General features: G+C 39.2%; 1 protein-coding gene across 2 annotated transcripts; it reads right to left on the minus strand.

Moving 5' to 3' along the window:
* Positions 1-7,312: 7,312 nt before the first annotated feature.
* On the minus strand, positions 7,313-15,178 carry SNX20 (sorting nexin 20). Of its 2 annotated transcripts, XM_009678309.2 has the most exons (5): positions 15,018-15,178; positions 12,719-12,897; positions 10,840-10,991; positions 7,842-8,350; positions 7,322-7,768 (listed from the first exon to the last, which is right to left on the minus strand). In XM_009678309.2, the coding sequence occupies exons 1-5, from the start codon at positions 15,065-15,067 to the stop codon at positions 7,729-7,731; spliced, it is 930 nt and encodes a 309-aa protein (XP_009676604.1). In that variant the 5' UTR covers positions 15,068-15,178; the 3' UTR covers positions 7,322-7,728. The 2 variants fall into 2 exon arrangements, with proteins under 2 accessions (XP_009676603.1, XP_009676604.1); XM_009678308.2 differs by having other exon boundaries at positions 7,313-8,350.
* Positions 15,179-20,209: the final 5,031 nt, after the last annotated feature.

The following is a 20,209-nucleotide window of genomic DNA, read 5'->3' on the forward strand; positions in this document are numbered from 1 at the left end:
CTGGACTGCCCAGTTCCCTCATGCTGTTTCCTAAGCGCGTTTGAAAGCTGGCAGCCTCTTCAGAAACCTTTTGGGAAAAAAAATCTTGATGCAGGGGGAGGCTGCTTTCAAACTCCTGCCTGCAGCTGGCACACGGTGGCGGGAGAAGGCAGCCTCCAAATCCAGGCCATTCCAGCCACTCGACAGCAGTCACCAGCGCAGCGGATGGACGTTCAGGCCCTTGCTAACCAAATCCACCTTGTTTTTTGGTGGCTGCTCCCAAACACACGTCTATGTTTTCTTACTTAAAGCGCAGATGGAGGAGGCGACTGGTGACTTCAGCCCAGATTTAGTCATTGTGTCTTCCCCTTCGGGGTTGTCAACAAAGAAGCAAAGCTCAAAATCAAATAATGTGTGTGTGTTTGTGTGTGTGTATAGTGTTTGGGGTACATTTTTGTTTCTATATAATTAATGGAGCTTTAAAATATTTTAAAATAGTCAGTCTCAAAACTTGCTCAGCCCTCCTTTCACGCTTGGGCGTGCAGCTGTCTAAAATGGAGTCAACAGACTTCCCCTGGCTGTTCAGAACGCCTTCTGGCTTCATTTATTTGTCCTTCCCTCCCCCCATTATTTGATAGCTCTTTTAAGAGCTGCAAGTTTTACTTGGTTCCTTTTGATCAGAAGGAAAAGGTACTGTAGGAACTGAGACGCTGCGGTGGCTCTGGCTTTGAACTCACCAGGGCTAAAAGCCTGCAAGAACATTTTCTCTTTCAGCTTTCTAGCCAGCTCCTAAAGCTGGCTGATAAAGGGGTCTGTTAAATTGTCCTGAAGGACAGCTAGAAAGCTAGGCCCTACAGTCTAAGACTCACAGTGGAATTAAGATATATATATATATACACATATATGTTTAGTTTAAACATATTAAAATTTAAGTGTTAGACTTTAAAGTAGATTTTTTTCAAATTTCAAATACTGCCGTCCTTTTTGTTGTCAAAAAAAGTTTATTTTCCATTCTTTTCAGCTTGCTGAGGCTCCGAGTTCCTGCAAATGCTGCAGCTCCATCTAGTGGTACTGTGGCTCCTTGTCACAGTGGAGGCCAATATCTTAGAAATGCTAATAATAATGAAAAAAAAGGGCAGGAGTTAAAAGCTCTGTATTTTCAGTAGAATTCTTTAGGATCTCCTTTCAGATATCACTGTTAGAGTCTACTTGCACATTGGTTGGAATGAGACAATATTTAAACGATATTAGTTTAGAGAGACTATGATATGAATAGCCATCCAGTCTGTTTCTCTTTAGGATTTTCCTTGCCTACATAGTCACAGACTTACAGATGTATTCCTATTTATAATAAAGTGAGGCAGTAGGTTTAAAACTGTGTATACATATCTAACCATGTGGCCTTTATAACAGTGGCTTTCATCTAAATCTCCCAAAGCACTTGGCAAACATATATTAAGCATCAAAACATCCAAATCTGTCTGTTCCATCCATCCATCCATCTGTTCGCCCATCCATCCATCATGTATAGAGATTGTGCACATTTATATACACAGTAGATGTTATTCTGCTCTCATTTTCATTTAAACCTAATTTATTTCGGTGTAGTTACTCTCAACTCTCACTGGTCTGACATGAAAATTAGTGTCTTGTGTATCTGTATATACAGCACATATATACTCACAAAGTGTGATGAACATATGTTGTAATGTGATCTTAATGTAAACAGGTTGGTTCTTTGGGGTTCTCACCTCATCCAGATGGGAGCTGACAGCCAGTATTTTACACCATTACAACTGTGTTTAGTTTTTCAACACATCTTTCCCCTGCCTTTGATCTAATCAGAAAATAAACATTCTTGTCTTGATTTGCTCAGCTGCTGTCTGAGCCACAAAACCTTTCTGGGTTTCAACTTATGTCCTGAACTAGACTCCTATGCTGCTTGTACAAATCTGTTGCATTCAGTAACTGTATTTAGCCTTATTAAGATGCAGGGAAGCAAATATTATCCTCCAGTGATGCAGCAGATAACAAGAGTTAATAACAAGAATGTGATAAAGATCACAGGATTCCCTGTAAACAAGATGCTGCACTGCACAGAGAGCATCTTGTCTGCATATGTTTCGTAAGTAACTAGGCATCCTCATGGGCTTCTTTAGTTATTTTAGAAAGTTGTGTAAACAGTATTATCTACTTAATGCCCCAAATGATACAATAATTGATATGGAAATGGGGCAAAGCTCAATAGATTGCAGTACAGCTCTCCATGGACTCTTGGAGATTATCTGCCCAGATTTTATTTAAATTTTCTTCTAGCTGGTGAGTATGCAGTCTGTGCTTTGTTAGACATGCAAGGCAGATGTTGGCTGGGCAATATTTTCTTTTTTGACTTTTTTTAAAGAAAATTTTAAATGTGAATATGTATTTGGATTGTTATCTGTTGTGTTCTGATGCATAGTGTGATGTGTATCGAAGCTGAAGGTTGCGGGAAGTGGATAATAGCAGGTTGTGAATATTTAGGGTACTCTGTAGTGTTGATGCAATTCTTCTGGTTTAAAACACAGCAGCAGGGGAAAGAAATACCAGAGTTCTAAGGAGAATTGCTTAAAAATGGAAAAATGTATTTGAAAATATTTTTCTGTTCCTTCTTGTGGAAAATGATACTGAAACCTGGGGATTTTTTTATACGTTCTAAAAACTTTAACACTATACTTCCTCTTTTATTGTTTGTGTAAAATAGCAGATAAAAATATTTTCCCTATTCAGCTACTTATTACTTCTTCAAATGTATTAATTAGTCAGATTAATTCAACCATTTTTTTCTTCCATAGACATCACATGTAATTGTCCCAGGTATCTCAAATCAGGCAACAATTAGGCTGTGTTGTGTTTGACCATGGAAGATGAATTTAAAAACATGCAACCATGACAAGGCTCTGTTTTGCAGAGCTGTGAAGCTGGTAATGCTTAACTATTTCTCCAGACAATTAATGTCATCTCCAGACTATTGTATTAGCGAAGGTTGTTTCTCTTATTTATACCACAGTTCTCCTAGCTGTGAAGTGAGGAAAATGGTCCTGATGTCGTTGAGAAGGAGCTTTGGAAGGTAGTGAGAAAAAGTAAAACATAGCTTTATAGAAGAAGGCAAAGCGTTATTGGTATCTAGAAGAAATCTGAGACATCGTTGGACTTAATCAAGGTCACTCAGTAGCCTGTGACATTGCCAAGAGCAAAATTTGGGTCTCCAGACTTTCTGTGCGCTCAATCAAACTGCCAGCCAGGTACGGAGACTGAGTGACAAATGTTTGTAACGTGAACAGTACAAATGCCAGCAATTGTTCATTTCCATGTACTTAATTAAGCTGACGAAAATCTTTGTGAAAAGCACACGTTGTTTTGGGGGACAAGGTTTTTCTTACTGAAATGAATTCAGTGGCTTTTATCACTTAGATTTTGTGCACCAAAGAAAAGTAGAAGTAAAATGGCTGGCTGGAAGCAGGAACTACCTGCTTACTCTGTTTCACATCCTATTTACACGTTTGTGGTAATGCTAGAGTTTTCTTCTTCCAAACTGGCTTCACTGATGCTGTACCATTCACCTTTGCTGGCCTGGCAGGTGGGAGGTGGGATGTGTGCGCTGGGGACAGCACAGCCGAGCCAACAAGCCCACTGCAGGATGCAGGAGGATTTCACCAGTTGTTAAGAAGCTGTTGGAGAAACGAGAGTTGAGGGAGAGGGCAGCAGATAGGTAAGATAGGGAGCTTCGAAAGAAAATGTTAAATATGCACTTTTATGAGCCTTTCCTAAAACATTACCCAGAGGAAAAACAAGATGCTGTAGCAGGTGGAGAGCAACTGTTTAATTTTCATACATCTAAGGAAAAAGCCAGGGCAGACTGAATTCAGTAATGGTGGCTCTGCAGCCACTACTGTATACCTGCACTGGGCAATGTTTATGCGGAAGGAGGTTAATCTTCACAGACTCCCTGCAGGAAGTCTGCTGTACATGGCTGCACGTTTTCAGTTGTGGAGAACAACGTCACATGTACAGCCGGAGGGGACCCGGCCCTTCCAGGCTGTCATTCCAAGCGAAAGATAGCAGGGTCAGTACGGGAGCAGGAGTGCCTTCACCTTTTAGGTTACTGACAGGCAATGGCTGCATACTCACTTTGCGGTGAAAATCAAACAGAAAAGAATATGCAGAAGTTGAGCAGAGGATTAGTTCTGAAATCTGAGAAAATGAAAGCAAAATTGTTTTAGCCGGTTCCACCAGGCTCTGAGTGTATATAGCTCCGGAGTTAGAACTAGCCTCTGCTCTATGGGCCTGATGAGGCAGCATGGCCTAACTACAGTCCAGGGCAATAAACAGGTAGTTTTGTAACTTCTCTGATGTGTAAGGAAAGTATTGTCTGGTTCTAGTATAAGATTGCATTAATAAGAAGGTTAACCGTGCAATCGACAAGAAGCATCCAGGTTTGGCAACTTACTGCCTCTATATTCTCTTCCATTCCAGGAATATCTTGACAGAAATTAAACAGGCCTCTACAGATTAACATTACCTTCCTCTTAATGCACATTTCTAAGTTAAACATCGATGTTAACTTTTTCGGTCTTGTTTCACAGTTTTTCTATTCAGTGATCACCGCAGTGAAAACCTGACTGAGGAAACGCTGTTGGGGAAGTGCTGGGTGAGGAAACAGGGCACAGAGGCTTGAGTGACTTGCGCGGAGTTGAGCTGAAGCCTGTGGCAGAGCTGCAGGGGGAATCCAGCCGCTCGAGTTCCCATTCAGTGCCATCACTATACTAGCCTTCTCTTTTCAAGTCGTTATTTTCAGTATCAGCTCTGAACTGGTTAACAAACAGCATCTGCAGTGATCAGTTCACAGGCTAAGCCATTTATGGGAAGCGGATACATATGTGATTTTGGGGGTGAATTGGGAGAGACTTTTATTTTATATATTCTAATAGTAATGAAATCACACTTTGATTTGAAGCCTTTTATGGACGCTACACTTGACCCTTTGCTGACATACACTGTTGGCTGTGTGGATTCACATGTGAAGCTGCTTGCCTGGAAATCTCAGTGCAGCAGAAAATGAGATGAGCCCTCTGCGTGAGGCAGCTGATACGTTCTCCTTGCATAGTTCTCAAGGTGAACGACTTCTGTTCCGAGGAACGCTAAAAAATCGTGGCTGAGTGGTTGCCACAGCTGCATCATTGAAAAGGCTCTCTCTCCATTAAAGAAGTTTGGTATGGGGGGATTACCCAACAGATACAATGCTTTTTCTTCCCATCATTCTTATATTTATTTAGTCCATTTTTTTGCCCCATAATGCAAGGAAACCAATGACTTTGTGTTGGGGCACTAGCTGATGCACAGGAACAAAGTGGCCTATTCCAGGAGCATATTGCTGACATATCTCTGCCAGTACTTTATAAGGGAAAGTGTTCTCAGAAGAAACTTGGCTTGTACCAGTGAAACAGTGGTTTTTTTGGCACTGCTTACTTTAGTGCCTTCTGAGTAAAAAAAAATTTACCGTTAGCCAAATTGCTCCTCCTTACATTCCTAATGTGCACAGCCATGCCAACAAAAATTGGTTAGCGCTGGATCAGTTAATCCTTTAGTGATGGAAAGCTATAGCATTACCATAAGTAAAGGTTAAGTGAGATCTGCTACTTCTTGTCTCTGATGTGCCACTTTCCTGGTGTTTGTTTTCTCTAGATAGCCCCTGTAATCTTTTAGTCAGTCGTAGGATGAGGGTCTGTGGACACAATTAGCTACTCAAGCCCAGTCCCACAGGAAGTTGAGGAGTATCCAATGCAGCTGAGACACGGTGGACAATAAGGGAAGGGGACAAAAGGGGTGATATTGTTTTTCCCTGTTATTTCATTCTTTCACCATAAAGTGCTGTGGAGATGCAGCCATGATATAGCATGGCCATACTTCCTTTCTGCCTTAACGCCTTTTTACCTGAGTCTGGGGTGCAGGCTGCAGACATACTTTCCTCTTCACTGCTTTGTTACTGATTCATTCATGAGTCTCTAAAAAGGTGTTATCTTTGATCCATTGTAATTGTCCTGCAATATGGTATGTTATAGAAAGATTAGTCCTCAAGACTCTAAATACTCTTAATTCTCTCACTTTTGGTCTAACTAGAAAAAAAATGTATGTCAAATAACAAATAAATAATCCACATATTTAGCATTTAATGCCTAGCTGTTAATTACTGCTTAAAATATTAATCTTCCATTCTAGACCCTTCTATTATTTTGTATTTTTTCCAAGCTGTCTTCCTTGTAACATTACACAGCAATGCTATTGAGGTTGAGTGCATTTTCAATTAGCTGATTCCTTTATGTGTCTATGATGTAAATTAATACAGTTATTCCGAATTTATAGACGGAGTCAGAGCAGTGAATGCAGTACTCATACCTGGAAGATGGCCTGAAAGTATCCAGTGGACTATGTTCAGCAGAAAGTGATGGCCCATGTAAGCATGACCTTGTTAATTATGATATTTATGAGAATTAATTTATAGGATTATTAGAACACTGGTGTGGGAAACATAATAGAGTAGAGAATTCCAGGCAGCAGGTAAATTCAGACTTTTCCAGCAGTTAGGAAGCTTTCACAGAAGCATTAGGGCCAAGGCAAGCTCAATAGTCATATCTGTGGATGGGGGTCCCTGAAAGAATCAGCTGTATCCTTGCAGTGCCAGCAAGATGGTATCTCCATGAACCGGGCTGTAAACCTAAGGCAACACCCAATTTACATAAACTTATGAAAGGCAATGGAGAAGCACATGCTTAGTACAGATTTTGTGTTAACCATGTGTCTCACAGCTTGATAACCAGAATTAAATGCTACCATTACATTAGCCAGATGTTCCTCTCTACAGCATCCTTCTGTGGTCCCTTTTCATGATGTATATATTGCATGTGGTATGAATTGTCTGCTCAGGTCAGAGCTGTGTTTAAAAATCGCCCCAAACAAGAATGTGGCTTCAATACAAGTCATGAAACTGTATTTGCTACAAAAAGGAAATGAAGCATACTGCCTCATCTCTAATGGAACCATCGCCACTTGTATTTTTTGCTCCTACCTCCTACCTGCAAACCCTCCCCGCAAACCCTCCTCCCAGACCAGTTGACTTCAGCGGGAACAGGAACAATTGCATCATCCTTAGAAATGGCAAAGTGCTCTTTGACAGTACTTCAACTGGAGAAGTAAAAATTACCCTCCATTTCTGAAGATACATCCTTTAGATTGTATGGACTGAAAAGATATTTCTCTTCTTGGAAGGAAGTAATTTCCACATGATTAAGCAATGCCTGTGATTCTACAGATTCTGAAGTATTTTATTTGTTATATTTTCCTGTTCTGACAATAGACATGGAACTATAGAATAGACTATGTTCAAAATACTATCAAAATGAGCAAATCATAAAGAATTTTTTGTTACAAATTTCTTTCCAAAAGTGTTGATAAGCTTAGGTGTTACTTCCTTCTATCGAGTAAATACAATATTATCCAACATAAATGTTAGTGTCCCTTTTGAACATGAAAGATATTTTATTTAAGTTTTGCTAAATATAGAGTTCTGTTATCCAAACCGGTGATTTCCAGTTCCTGCTCTGTCAAGAGTTTGTGTTCAGGATGAGGGGCTGGTGGCTTTGTTCTTTAATGAAATCCTTTCTTGTGTTCACTGTACATACTCCCGAACTGCAAGTTCCTTCAGGGTAAAAATCTTTATTGGATGTTTTTTTGCCTTCCATTCTTCCAGTTTCTCCTGCAAAGACAGAAAATCCTTGCCAAGTTCGTACGCCAAAGTGATCATTGTTTCTAACAATGGGATGTAATACCTGTGACTGGTGTGCACGCGAAGGCGTAACAGAGCCTTCTCTCCATATTCAAAGGCACTTGCTGGGTTTTCCAGGTCCTTGTGACACACCGTGATAGCGCACAGAGTCGGGACAATTGAGACAGGGTTGCCTCTCGTTAGCCTTTCCTGCAGACCGATGACTTCTAACAGAATTTCTAAAGCTTTGGTGTACTGGCCACCCCGCAGGCAACCATATGCTTCCTCAAGCTCTGGCCTTGTTAAAAAGTCAATAAATTTTTTTGATCTTCGGATATATTTCATAGAATATAGAAGTCTCAGATAGTCCTTAAAGGCTAATTTCCTCTCATTGATTATTTCTTCTGTGAAGTTCCCAGTCAGAGTTTTTTTGGGGAAGGTCACGTCTTCCATTTCTTCGCTGAAGTCCTCCAGAAGACTTCTGTGCAGTTTCTCAAAATCTGAATAGCGCCGTTCAATTACCGATTTGTTGCAGTCAAAACTTCCTGTTTGCAGGATTATGATTTTATACAACTAACACAACAAAACAGAAAAAGAAGCATCAGAATGACCATCCTAGCCTCAGTGCAGCTGGAGTTTGTAACTGCTTCAAAAAGACTTCATGCTTGCATATTCTACCAGCTGAAATCTTCCTGCCCCAATCTTACATGAGTAATCTTGTATAGTCTTACGGCTTGTAGTGGTGCTGCTGCATTAATCTTTGAGAACTATATCTATCAAATTAATAATTCCCACCTTCTCCTGTTTTGGACTTTTGTCACCAGACTTTGCCTTGGCATATAAATAAGTTTGTAGATAAACAAAGCACCAACAGATCCTGTTCTGCAAGGTGCTAGCCTGGTGATCTAGTAAAGACTGAAGCACACAAAATCCCTGGCAGAGCATTTCTGTAACTGCACTTGGTTTATAACAGCCATGGCTGCTGCAATCAGTCGTCTTCAGTGAACAGAATAGATTTTCCAGATTTAATATTGAGTGCGGTGTATTTTACATTAGTTGTAATAATCAGAAGTGTTATTTTTATCAGACATTTCTAGGGATTTGGGGGTGTTATTAATGTTGTGAAAGAAGAGGGAATAGTTGGCAGGAATATTCAGTGTATGCGAAAATTAGATGGAACAACTCCAAAGACTTTTTCCCCTCTAAATCATTGTCCTGTTACTCAAACTTAGTTGGCATGTAATTAATGCAAAAAAGTGACATTTCTAAAAAAAAAATCTGTTTGCTATCCAAAATCCTCCACTAACGGTTAGCAGCAATATTTTCCCACTTTAACAGTACTCAGGAGTAAGTTTTCCTCAGCTTCTTATTGGCCTCAGATAGGAAGTGACCGTAATAAATGTGATGTTAGAAAACTAACTGCAAAATAAAATCTGGTATTATGTGTTGTACAAATAGATTCTCTTTTGGTCCTGATCCAGGCACAGTAATGTTGAGGAAGTCTCCTTGCCAGGCCAAATCCTTACTGTGTGTAAACCAGTGGAGCTTCACTGAGGCCATCTTAGCTGCACCATTGTACACCAGCTAAGGACATGGACTATTAACCTTGATGGCTTTTGGATGATGACAATGTTCACAGTCAGCTTCACCGTGTTCTCACTGAACTGAACAGGAACTGGAGCAGGTTTACTCCTGTCACCTGTCCTCTTTGCTGGTGTTGGAACATGTAAACCAACACTAGCACAGGTATCTTTCTGGTTTTCTTCTTTGTTTCTCCTTAAGAGAAATTTTCAGTTTTAATCTTCATGAACCATCTCCTTTAGAGATTTGTACATCTGAGCTGACTTCACTGATTGCTTTTCCTCTACTTTGCCCTGCTCCCTGCTGAAAAATGTATACATGCCTAATGCAAACCCAAAACAATTACAGCAATTTTTTTAAGCTATCATTTTATCAAGGGCAGCTAAGTAAATAACTTACAAGTAATTGTTTTTATTTGTGGAATATTCATGAGAAGAGGAAGAAATATCATTTCATCAAATTAATAGTCAAATTGGCTCAATTTTGTTGTATTGCAAATCTTTTTGCCCAGGCATTTAACTTGGGACAAATTTTAGCTACTGCACACTACAAGTGATACCCTTGTCCCCATACAGTTTTACTGAAATAAATTTATTTATTCAACAACTATTCAGTGCACATAAGAATGGCAGCACCTAATTAGCTGTGTGTAGCACGCAATAAGATGTTAGGACAGTCTCTGAAATGTTTATTTGCTTCAAATCCTACTGAGTTTAGATACCCAGGATGAGCAATACCAGTACGATTCTTAGCACTTTTCATCTACAGATCTCAAAGGCTTTGCAAAGGAGGAAAACATCCATATCTGAATTTCACTGTAAAGGAGTACAGAAGCAAAGAGACATGGGGTAACTTTCTCTGGATGAGTCCTCCAGAAGGCCAGAAGCAAAATCAGAAACAAAAACCAAGTCTCAGTACTGTGAGAAAATATATAAAAATTCAACCTATTCTGTTGTTCTTGTCCCTCATGTTTGTGTTTCACTGTAAAAAATTTGACAGAAATATGCCTTCTAATGGAGCGCTAGGTAGGGGAGAGGAACCATCCCAAAGGAGATCTAGCTGGAGGATGAGTCATCATCAAAGGATTTTGCACTTGCGCAAATCTCTGATATGGAAGTTATACAAATACAATGCAGCTGTTATACCCGCCTAGCTCAGGACACGTGTAACTATATTGATATTTTTTATACATGTGTGAATTTCCTTTATGTTGACAAGCCTCTGTGTTAAGGATACGCAAGCTGCTAATTTACTTGACATCACTTTTAGAAACTGGCTGTTACAGGGTTTTTTAGGGGCAGATTCCACCAGTTACGCCCATATGAACAGTGTCTTACTCTGAGAATAGGTTCTACTCCGCATGATCAAGGCTTGCAAAACTTGGCCTTTGGTGAGACTTTCATGTAGTGAGCCATGCTGTGCAGACCCCTGTAGAGTGAATAAAAATTAATGATCTTCTTACATATTCATTTTTAGCTTACCACATATTTAGATAAGTGGTGCTCTACAATTCTGGTTGATGGGATTTCAAAAAGGAGTTTGACTTGTCTGCACTGGCGTTTTTCATTCCTCCAATATTCCTGAAGCTCTTTAGTGGTCATTGAAGAATTGGAACTTAGCGATGCATTGGAATCTAAAAACAATATATTTAATATTTCAGATTGTAATCTTTGCATTTGGAAAGAAAACTCTTACATATTTATTGTGAAATCAGAACCTAGAATTTCTAATGCCATAACAGCAATACTTGAAAACCGGTAAGTCACTTCACTGCTGATAAGGACAGCACCTGATTCCCTAACTGAGAAGACTATAGTGCTCCGAAATTTGAAAGAGACTAAATTGGCTGCAGAATATAAGCTTACCTACGTGAGGCCAATTGCCTGAAGTGGAAAAAAATACTGACAAGAAGTATCATATGCCTAGGCTGTAACCTCAGGCACAGCCTGAACAAGAGGTATGCTTCACCATCCCACAAGTAAGCCCAAGGAAACCCTGGCTCAGACAGTCTTCTGAATCAGGCCTTTCCCCAGGCTCCTTTGCTGCTAAGGGGAGCAGATAATACAACGCAGCTGCAAATTTAGACATGTATTCAAATCCTGGCCCTATTCAAATATTGGGGCTGTGCAGTACCAGCTGAAAGCTGAGACAGCATGCATATCCTCACCTTAAAGGAGAAACTCAGATAACCAGCAGAGCCAAAGGAGGAATTCTCACTTCCTCTCTTTCTTTCAGAGCTGAGCTGACAGCACAGTGATAGTTATTTATATGCCACTGTCTCTCTCTCTCTCTCTCTCTCTCTCTCTCTCTGTGCAGGCACGTGCATGCACACCCACCCACACAGAAACACATATACATATGTGTGTATATACAGGGAAAGAGAGGACAACAGACTGAAGAGTTTGCTTATTAAGAGAATTTGGTGTAGCTTTTCACAAGGCTATTTTCTCTATCTTGGAAATCTAGCGACAACAGTTTTCATCAGGTGGAATATAGGATAGCAAAACGGGTAATATGAATGAAGTATTTATATTTCAGTGGGCATATCAGTCTCCATTTGCTAAAATGATGCTTTTGACAATGTAGTCAGCTGAAGTCATTGTCTGCAACATATTTAACATTCAGGCAATGGAAGTGAATGATCACAAAAGAATGGGAAGATAACTGCTTGATGCAGAAATAGAACTGTCACAGCTTTGTAAAATTCCTTTGGTGTCCCCATTTTTACATGTTGTTAATCATTTGGTCGTATAGTTTTAATCATCAAGACCTGTGGGGCTTGGCTGAATTTCTGCAAAGCAGCTGTTTCTTAAGAGTGTTGTGCTGTTTAGGATAGCTTTGCAGGGGGGATATCTTGAAGAAACTGTAAATATTATAGATAACATTTAACATTTTATTTAGTAACAGATAAGAGCAATCTTAAACACAATAAAAGTTCAGTGTAGCCTCTTCCCAAGGAATGTGAGAGACCTCACAGAGACTGAGTTTAGTTGCTATCCAGTTCTTGGTGTCCTTGCTGATACTGCCGAGAAATTCAGATTTTATGATGAACAGAAAGTGCATTCACAAGACAGGCCATCTGATGGCCACTGTTTGGGTCCCTGGTGTGTACACTAAATCTGGAGCACATTCTAGGAACAAGGATTTAAAAGGCAAACTATACATATATGTATACCAGGATGTGCACCTGTTTTACTATTGCTACATTATTACTACAGATTTAATAAAGGCTTATATTCAGTGGAATACTAGCCATATAACTCTGGAGTATTGCTGCAGTAAATAAAGCAAAAGTTGTTATGTAAAAGGTCAATAGCATCAATAGCTACATGAAAAATAGAATAAAAGGATAGCATCAACCTTGAACGTCATCTTTCTCTGGCTTTTCTTTGCTCGCTTGACATGAAATTTCTGCTTTGGGTTGATTTTGTTCTTCATCAGGTGGAGTTGTAGCAGAGAATGGAGTAATCCTGCTTACAGCTTCCAACAGCTCTCTTTCTGCTGTGTAGTGTGGGTCCTGGTCCATTGCAAAGCTACCACTGAAAGATTACAGTAAGTATGACATGTCTTAATAGCAGGCCTTTAGTGGATCCGGTCTGGTAATTTTCTTCTTTATTTACTTACTCATCGATCTCTGTGAACAGATTTCAGGGCATCTATAGTTTCTTTCATGAAAACTAGAGTAATAAATAGAATTATCTACCTAGCTAGTAGTGAAAAACTATGACTATTGCCACTGAAAGTGTGTGGAAGTCTTTTTGTCAGATCAAAATAAAATGTGGAAACTATAAGGAGAAGTTATGGTAAATAAAATTACGTGGGGAACCCTGACTCCATTTTTGTGTGAGATTTTTGTCAGAAACTTCAGTGGAGACAGATTTTTGCTCCTTGTATTTTGCCCTCAATCTTGAAATAATAGTATGGATGAACTCAAATGCTGGAAATAGTTAGTATAACTAGCAGTTTGACTCTCTCATATTGTTAGAATTTACTCTTCTTAAGACTCCAGAATTTGGCATCTGTTCTTAGCTACTATGTTGGCCTGTAGGGCAAAACAAGGTGATATCTAAAATAATACTTTTGTCATATTTCTATTTCATTTTCCCTCCAGAAACTTGTCTCTGATCTGTGAGAACAAAACAACTGAATCTCACAACGACTAGGTAGAAGGAAAACTGAGTCGTCTAATTATTATACAGAAGCTTCTCTTGACTTTCTCTTTTTTCATCCATACGCTGTGCTTGTGACAGATTCATATGTCTGTCCTATGCTAGGACTTCTATTTTATTTTATGTTCATAAAATGCCTAATGCAATATAGCCCATAGATTGGATTGGCCATTCTGCCACATACCCGTCTCCCCAGGACGGATTTTTTTTCTAATAACTGATTACAACTAGTATAACTGATTATGTTATACTAGCAGTTGAAAAAGTTTTAAGAGCATCTTAAAAACTTTGCCAGTGTGACAGAGAAACTTTGCTCGGAATTCAGCCAACAGGGGAGAAAATCAAATAACATAAAAAACTATTTTAAAACATTCTAATCTTCTTTGCACATATGTAAAGATAATGCCGAAGGAGAGGTTATTAGGTAACGAATAAGCTTAGGACAAGGGTGTTACTACATATCACTTTGCTTCCTATTGTCTGCTTAACAATTATGCAATGCTGGATACAGAGGTGAAGCAATTCCTTCGGGTGACCTATTGTTTTCTAGAAAACTGCAAAGCTATAAAGAGAAAAGCACTTGCTTTCCCCTCTGGAAATAATGGAGGTGCAAATCACGTTCCTCTAACACCTTTCCTTTGCCTGGCTTGGATAAGCAATGTACACAAGTCCCCTCCTCTTTAGCAGGAGCATCCTGGTAGCCCTCATGTTTGGACTTTGGACTAGGTCTCCCAGGAGGTGGAAGTCCTCCCTGCTCTTCTAGCCTTCCTTAACATCTGCTTTTTGGACATGAGAGTCGATAGTTACTTAATTTCCAGCGGTTCAGACCTTTTCATAATCATGACAGTTTATCCCATGGCTATAAACTTGAAAAATACTTTTTTTTAAATGATAAGTGAAGGTTATCTCGATTATACCAGGCTAAATAAGGAATCTGAAAATGGTCAAATAATTTAAATGAGAACTTCTCTGTGGGTAAAGAACTTTTCTTTACATAAGCAAAATTATACTTATGTTCAAGATACATATCTTTATAAATATGTCTTATCCTTTGTAGATATAAAATTAGATATATAGTTTATATATTTTATAAGTATATAATATACATTGTTTATCTATGTGTAAATACGGCTTAAAAACATAATTTACCACAGAAGTACAACACGACTGTAAACCAAAGGATGCAGAAGTCAATGGTATGACATACAAGTCTTCATGTATCTGCCTTGCGAAGTGTCTATACGTTATATCAACATTTAGTTTCATTTTCACATCTAAAAGTCATTGTAAGCTGTTTTAACTAAGCTACTATTTATTCCTACCCTTAAAAAAAATCCAAAACAGTACAAAGAAACCCGCAACAAATTGTACAGTTATACTTTGAAGAGGCATTCAGCCTGCTCTTTTTGAGGGTAAACGCCTCTCAAAGTGCTTCCCCGCTTCCCGGAGCTATAGGTGACGTCGGAAACTGCCGCACACAACATACTGACCTGGGAAGTTCGGAAGAGGTTTCAGCTGTGGCGCATTTTGCAGTCTGCATAGATCCACGGAGGGCCTGCTTCTCGTTTTCAAAACGCAGAAAAATATGTCTGTGTTTCCTTGTGGCGGGCGCGTTCTGCGCTTTACAAAAAGGAAGGAAGAAGTCTTGATTAAATCAGGCTTCCTCGTCCAATTGGCTTGCTGTTTCAGCGGCGACCGATTGCGCACGAAATTTCCTACCGGCCGTGAACGGTTCTTGCGCGAGCGAGAGGAGGCAGCTGCTCGGGCCGGGGCGCCAGCGGTGCGGCACGCGCAGGCACAAAACGGGGCCGGGCAAAGAGTTCGACAGGAATTACAGAGCCGGCGGGAACTCCTCCACGCGGATTATCAGAAACCAAAAAAAACACAATTAGCAAAGGAGAGATGAGGAAGAAAAGAACCCAACGTGTACATGTGTTTCTGTGGGAAAGCAGGCCCTGTAGGATATCTTTAAAATGTAGACTTACCATCCAGTTCAGGAGAAAAAATGCAGGTACAACCACAGCAAGCAGCCTCATTCTATGCACGCTTACATATTTGACAGCAGTCCTGACTCTATACCGTGCTTAAGCGTATGATTAATTCACACTATCTGCTTGCTTAAAGTTCAGAACGGAGCGTTATTATGTCTGACATGACCGCTAAACTTGAAATGGAGTTATGTGTGTGCCTAAAATTAATTCCAGGCTTAAATCCCTTGTTGAACTGAAGACAAAGTGAAGAAAAATGACACATTAATCCACATATCCAGTGCCTGGAGGCTTCCTTCTGCGGTTTACTTCACTTTGGAAGATGGCTTAAAGTATCGGGATAGCTATTTTTTGGTAGATAATACAGACGCTATCTTTTATCGTGAAGTCAGTTTCCCAGTTGCCGAAGCTCACTCACTGGAAAACCGGGAGATTTTAATGCAGCACAAATGTGAGGGGCATTCATCCAAAGGAGCACATGGATCCTGCCCACACATTCCTTTGACACAAACAAGTTCAAATAATGTAAAATCGGGGCCATTAACTGGCAATGCCTCTCTTCAGCTTTATTCACAGCATAAAACATTGCCAATTCAAACTTGGACTCAGTCTAAATGTAGAAGTTTTGCCAAAACAGCTGTCAGAATGATGAAAAGTCACTCTTCTACAGCCACAGCCATACTGGCAAGACCCCTCGTGTAGACGCTGTTATACTGGCAGAGTGCTTTAGCCAGAATAGCATGTTCCACTCGGGAAATGGGTTTAAGTCATACCAGAAAAAAATTCTTTTGCTAGTGTGAGATGTGTCTCCACAAATGTGTGTTTGCCAATACAGCTCCAAGGTGTAGGTATACCAGCCAACCCTTTTAAGTGTAGACAAGGCATGGGTTTCTGGCTCGAGATCCTTTCCTTTAAAGTTAGATTTATGTTTTTGGTTACATTCGTGAACAAAATCCAAGGGGGATTTCACTCATGCTGACAGTTCACAGATGTATCCAAGCTTTTTATTTTGAATCTGCTAATTTATGTACAGCCAAAAAGCAATATATTATTTTGTTATGCTTAGTGCTGTTGTCCTACCCTTGATACAGCTGAAGGAAAAAGGAAAGTATATTTTTCAGTATGCTGAGCACAAACTTTATGGTCAATTATTTCAGAGGTAATTCCTGGTTAAATTAACTTGCATGAGTAAAAAGATGAGAAATCTCTTATGGCTGACTGATATAAATTTAATTTACAGAGCAAGGGTGTTCTGCAAGAATCCTGACCGCCTCAGTAGAACCAGCTGTTGCAGCCACAGCCCGTTGTTAGAAAACACCCACGGGACTATTGCTAAACTCATTCCCAAGAGCCATGACATCCGTAGTGGTTTTACGAGGCTGCTGCTCCTCAGCCTCCTCCCACGTGCCCAGGTCTGGTCCAGACAGCCCTTCACTGGGACCAACCGTTGTTAGTCCGGCAGCACTTTACTATTCTAAATGTCTACTGGATTAGCACGTTCAAAAAAGTCAACAGTATACAGTGGTGCTTGCTAGCAGAATGCAGAACTAATATCTTTCTCTTTATATCCTCAGTTTTACTTCCAACAGTCAAATACAGCATATGCAAAGGATTAAACAGTAGAAAAGGGGAATTTTTACAAAGACAGCATAACATTCTGCGGGATGAAGAAGTGCACTTACAGCGTCAGTTCATCTGACTACTCATAAAACTATGGTAAATTTTAATGGAAAAGCATGTTCTGTCACATTCGCTGAAGGAAAGCACTGACCTTATCTGGCACACAGAAAAAATGCACAGTATTAAAATGCATTCACCAAGCAATATGGAAAGAATGCTCTGCTGCAACATCGGAGCTAGGCGAGGTTGAAACCATAACATTTCAGTGCATAAAAATAGTTGTCATAGGAGTTTTGCTGGGTCCTCCTTGCCAATTTAGGATGGAAGTACTCACTTTAGGAAAGTCTGTTTTAGGAAGAGTGACCCGAAAGTTTATTTCTAACACTTGGTAATCAGCCACCACATGAGCTAGTCTTGCGATGCTATATCAAGGATGCCTATATCAAAAGACCATGTATGAGCTTTTGATGGGTTAAAGGCCAGAAGGGACTGCAGTAGAATACCCTGTCTTGATTTATACCTGATTTTTACTGTTCAGTTATACTCTATGCTTGATTTATACTCTGACAAAAAAATCCACAGCAATGTTCGAGAAATTATCCAGATAGATAATTCTGCTTCCGGTTATCTTTTTTTTGCCTATTTTCTGTGGGGACTACAATAATATAAATCTGACTTGGGCAACACGTTAACATTTTACAGATTACACAAACCCAAAGAGCCACAATATTTAATCATAGAATACAAAGTTGGTATTATCTTAAAAAATGTGAGAGAAACCAGTGCTATATGTAAACTGCAGTTTACTGACAGATTTTTACCATTGTAATGGGCACAGCAAGCTCCTGTCCTGGTGAAAGACAGAAGATTAACAGATAAGTAACGTAAGTGTTACTTATGTTAGTTAGAGTATCATGTCTCAGCTGTGGTTGTAATATGCTTTTTATAAAAAACTCTGCAGCTTCTGCCCCAATAAATACAGCTTCAAGTGACCTAGTAGGGTTTGCGCTGCTTTTCCCTCTCAGGCACCAAACTATGTAACTAATACTTTTTTATTTTATCTCATCATTTGTTGGAACTGTGGATGATGAGGAAAAACAAGAGGAGGCAGAAATACCTATTTGTCCAAGTCCTCTTTTATCAATAGCTAATATTTAGAAAGTACTGTAATGTTGTCTTTGATGCTTCTACAAGAACTTTTCCTCTCATTTTTAATGCAGCTGGATAAATAGCTACTATTTCCATGTTTGAAGTAGCAGAAAAATTCAGCTGTTCTTCATGAATATTCTGCACTTTTGGGATGATGTTGTGATAAATGAATATCATACTACTATCCTGACACAGCACAAAAGTATGTTCAATGTTATCTATATAATGTTTAATTGTAGAATGTTGTGTCATTTGAAAGTGGAATTTGTTTACCATTCTTCCATTACTAGAAAAGACGTTTATCAAGAGTGTGGTCTAAAAAAATAATTTGCAGTTTAATGGCAAATATCTCCTTGTGTTGGTGTTACAGACAGGGTTTTCAACATGAAAGAAACATAACAGGTCCATTTTACACTGCCAAAGCCCTGTTATCACTTTACAATTCCTTTATACTTCTAAAGGAGTATGAAGGAGCTTTAGCATAAATAACAGCCTTGGCCCTTCTTTCATCTGTGGTCTGTCAGTGACACAGAGCTGTAATGCAAGCCCAACGGGTCAATAGCATATTAACTCAGGTTAAATTTTACAAGCATTATTCTGCTGATAGAATAGCAGATTTTCTAAATGGTATATGCTGAAATAATAGAGGGTTAAATACATAATAACATAGACTAGGGAAATACTTTTAAAATATTTGTTTTAGGGCTACTAGGTATAGCATACCTATTCATTCCTAGCTAAAATTTTTATATGTTATTCTTATAACTTGCCTGTCCACCTTTCTTCTTGAATATGATAATAGTATACTTAGGCCAGTATTTGTATGCCAAGTTCCATGTGTAATGTATTTATACCTGGAATACAAACATCGTGAAATTTGGGAAAACAGGATTTACAGCAGACATACTGATGCATTTTGTAGCAGTATTAAAGGCAGCTCTACAAACAGAGGAAAATGCAGCTGCTTTGTATAGATAGCCACCTTGAGGATTAGCGGAGTATAACTGTGTTTTATTGTGTGCCCTTCTGCAAAACAAAGGGAATGTAATGCATAAATCATAGTATCTTTTCAGTGCTATTTATTCTTTAAAAATTAAGTATGACTTTAAAATGGAATTCTACTCTTAAGTGACTAAATAAAATGATTAACATGATTAATATGAATTTATTATTCCATAATAAATGCAAGCACATATTTTCCTCAGGCAAACCAACAAAGTCCTGGTTTCTGACATTCAGACTGTGTCCTTTTCATCTTGCACAGAACTAGCAGTAACGACAGCCTGTGTCACGTCTTCCCATCTTCTCACGGAAAGTATTGGTAGCGCTACACTTCAGCGCTGAAGCAGGCACTCTGCCCGCACGCAGGGCTACACCGCAGCCGCTCGTTCACTATGTCTCTATTAGATTCTGGAGACCCATGGGGAGTAGCATTAACTGGAACAGCCCTTATTTAAGCTAAAGTAGAACTAAACCATGTAAAAACAGATATCAAAGGAATGTTAAGGATGCTAATAAAATAGGAAAGCGTTTACTTGTGTGGCAACATTATCATAACCACCATAGGCATGTGATTGTATGCTTTTTTTTCAAAGATACCTGCTTGTAGAAAGCCCATTTCTCGCAGTACGAGATTTCAGAACAGCGTTTTTAAAATAAATTAATTATTAAACTATTTCACCAGTACTTTAAAGGACAATGTGATTTAAAAAAAGACATTTCTTTTTTAAAAACAAATGTTGTCATCCGCACATACTTCATGTGTGAGTAGAGCCTTTAAACATAACCTTCCTGTTGAGCAGCTCTTCTATTCTGAAGTTCATTCTCTCATTATTTAAGAAGAGCTCACTGAACATGTAAAACACTGATGTTAAGTAGTTAAAATAGCACAGAATTCAGATGACAGTTACATTCAAAAGTAGGTC

The sequence above is a fragment of the Struthio camelus genome, chromosome 10, assembly GCF_040807025.1.
Source record: "Struthio camelus isolate bStrCam1 chromosome 10, bStrCam1.hap1, whole genome shotgun sequence".
Classification (NCBI taxonomy): Eukaryota; Metazoa; Chordata; class Aves; order Struthioniformes; family Struthionidae; genus Struthio; species Struthio camelus.

Bases quoted from the DNA above. Each gene is read 5' to 3' on its own strand.
- SNX20 (XM_009678308.2), bottom strand. From the start codon at position 15,067: ATGCAGACTGCAAAATGCGCCACAGCTGAAACCTCTTCCGAACTTCCC. The intron at 12,898-15,017 runs GTCAGTATGTTG...GTAATCTTTCAG, and splicing joins ACCTCTTCCGAACTTCCCAG to TGGTAGCTTTGCAATGGACC. The intron at 10,992-12,718 runs GTTGATGCTATC...TATTGTTTTTAG, and splicing joins AGAGAAAGATGACGTTCAAG to ATTCCAATGCATCGCTAAGT.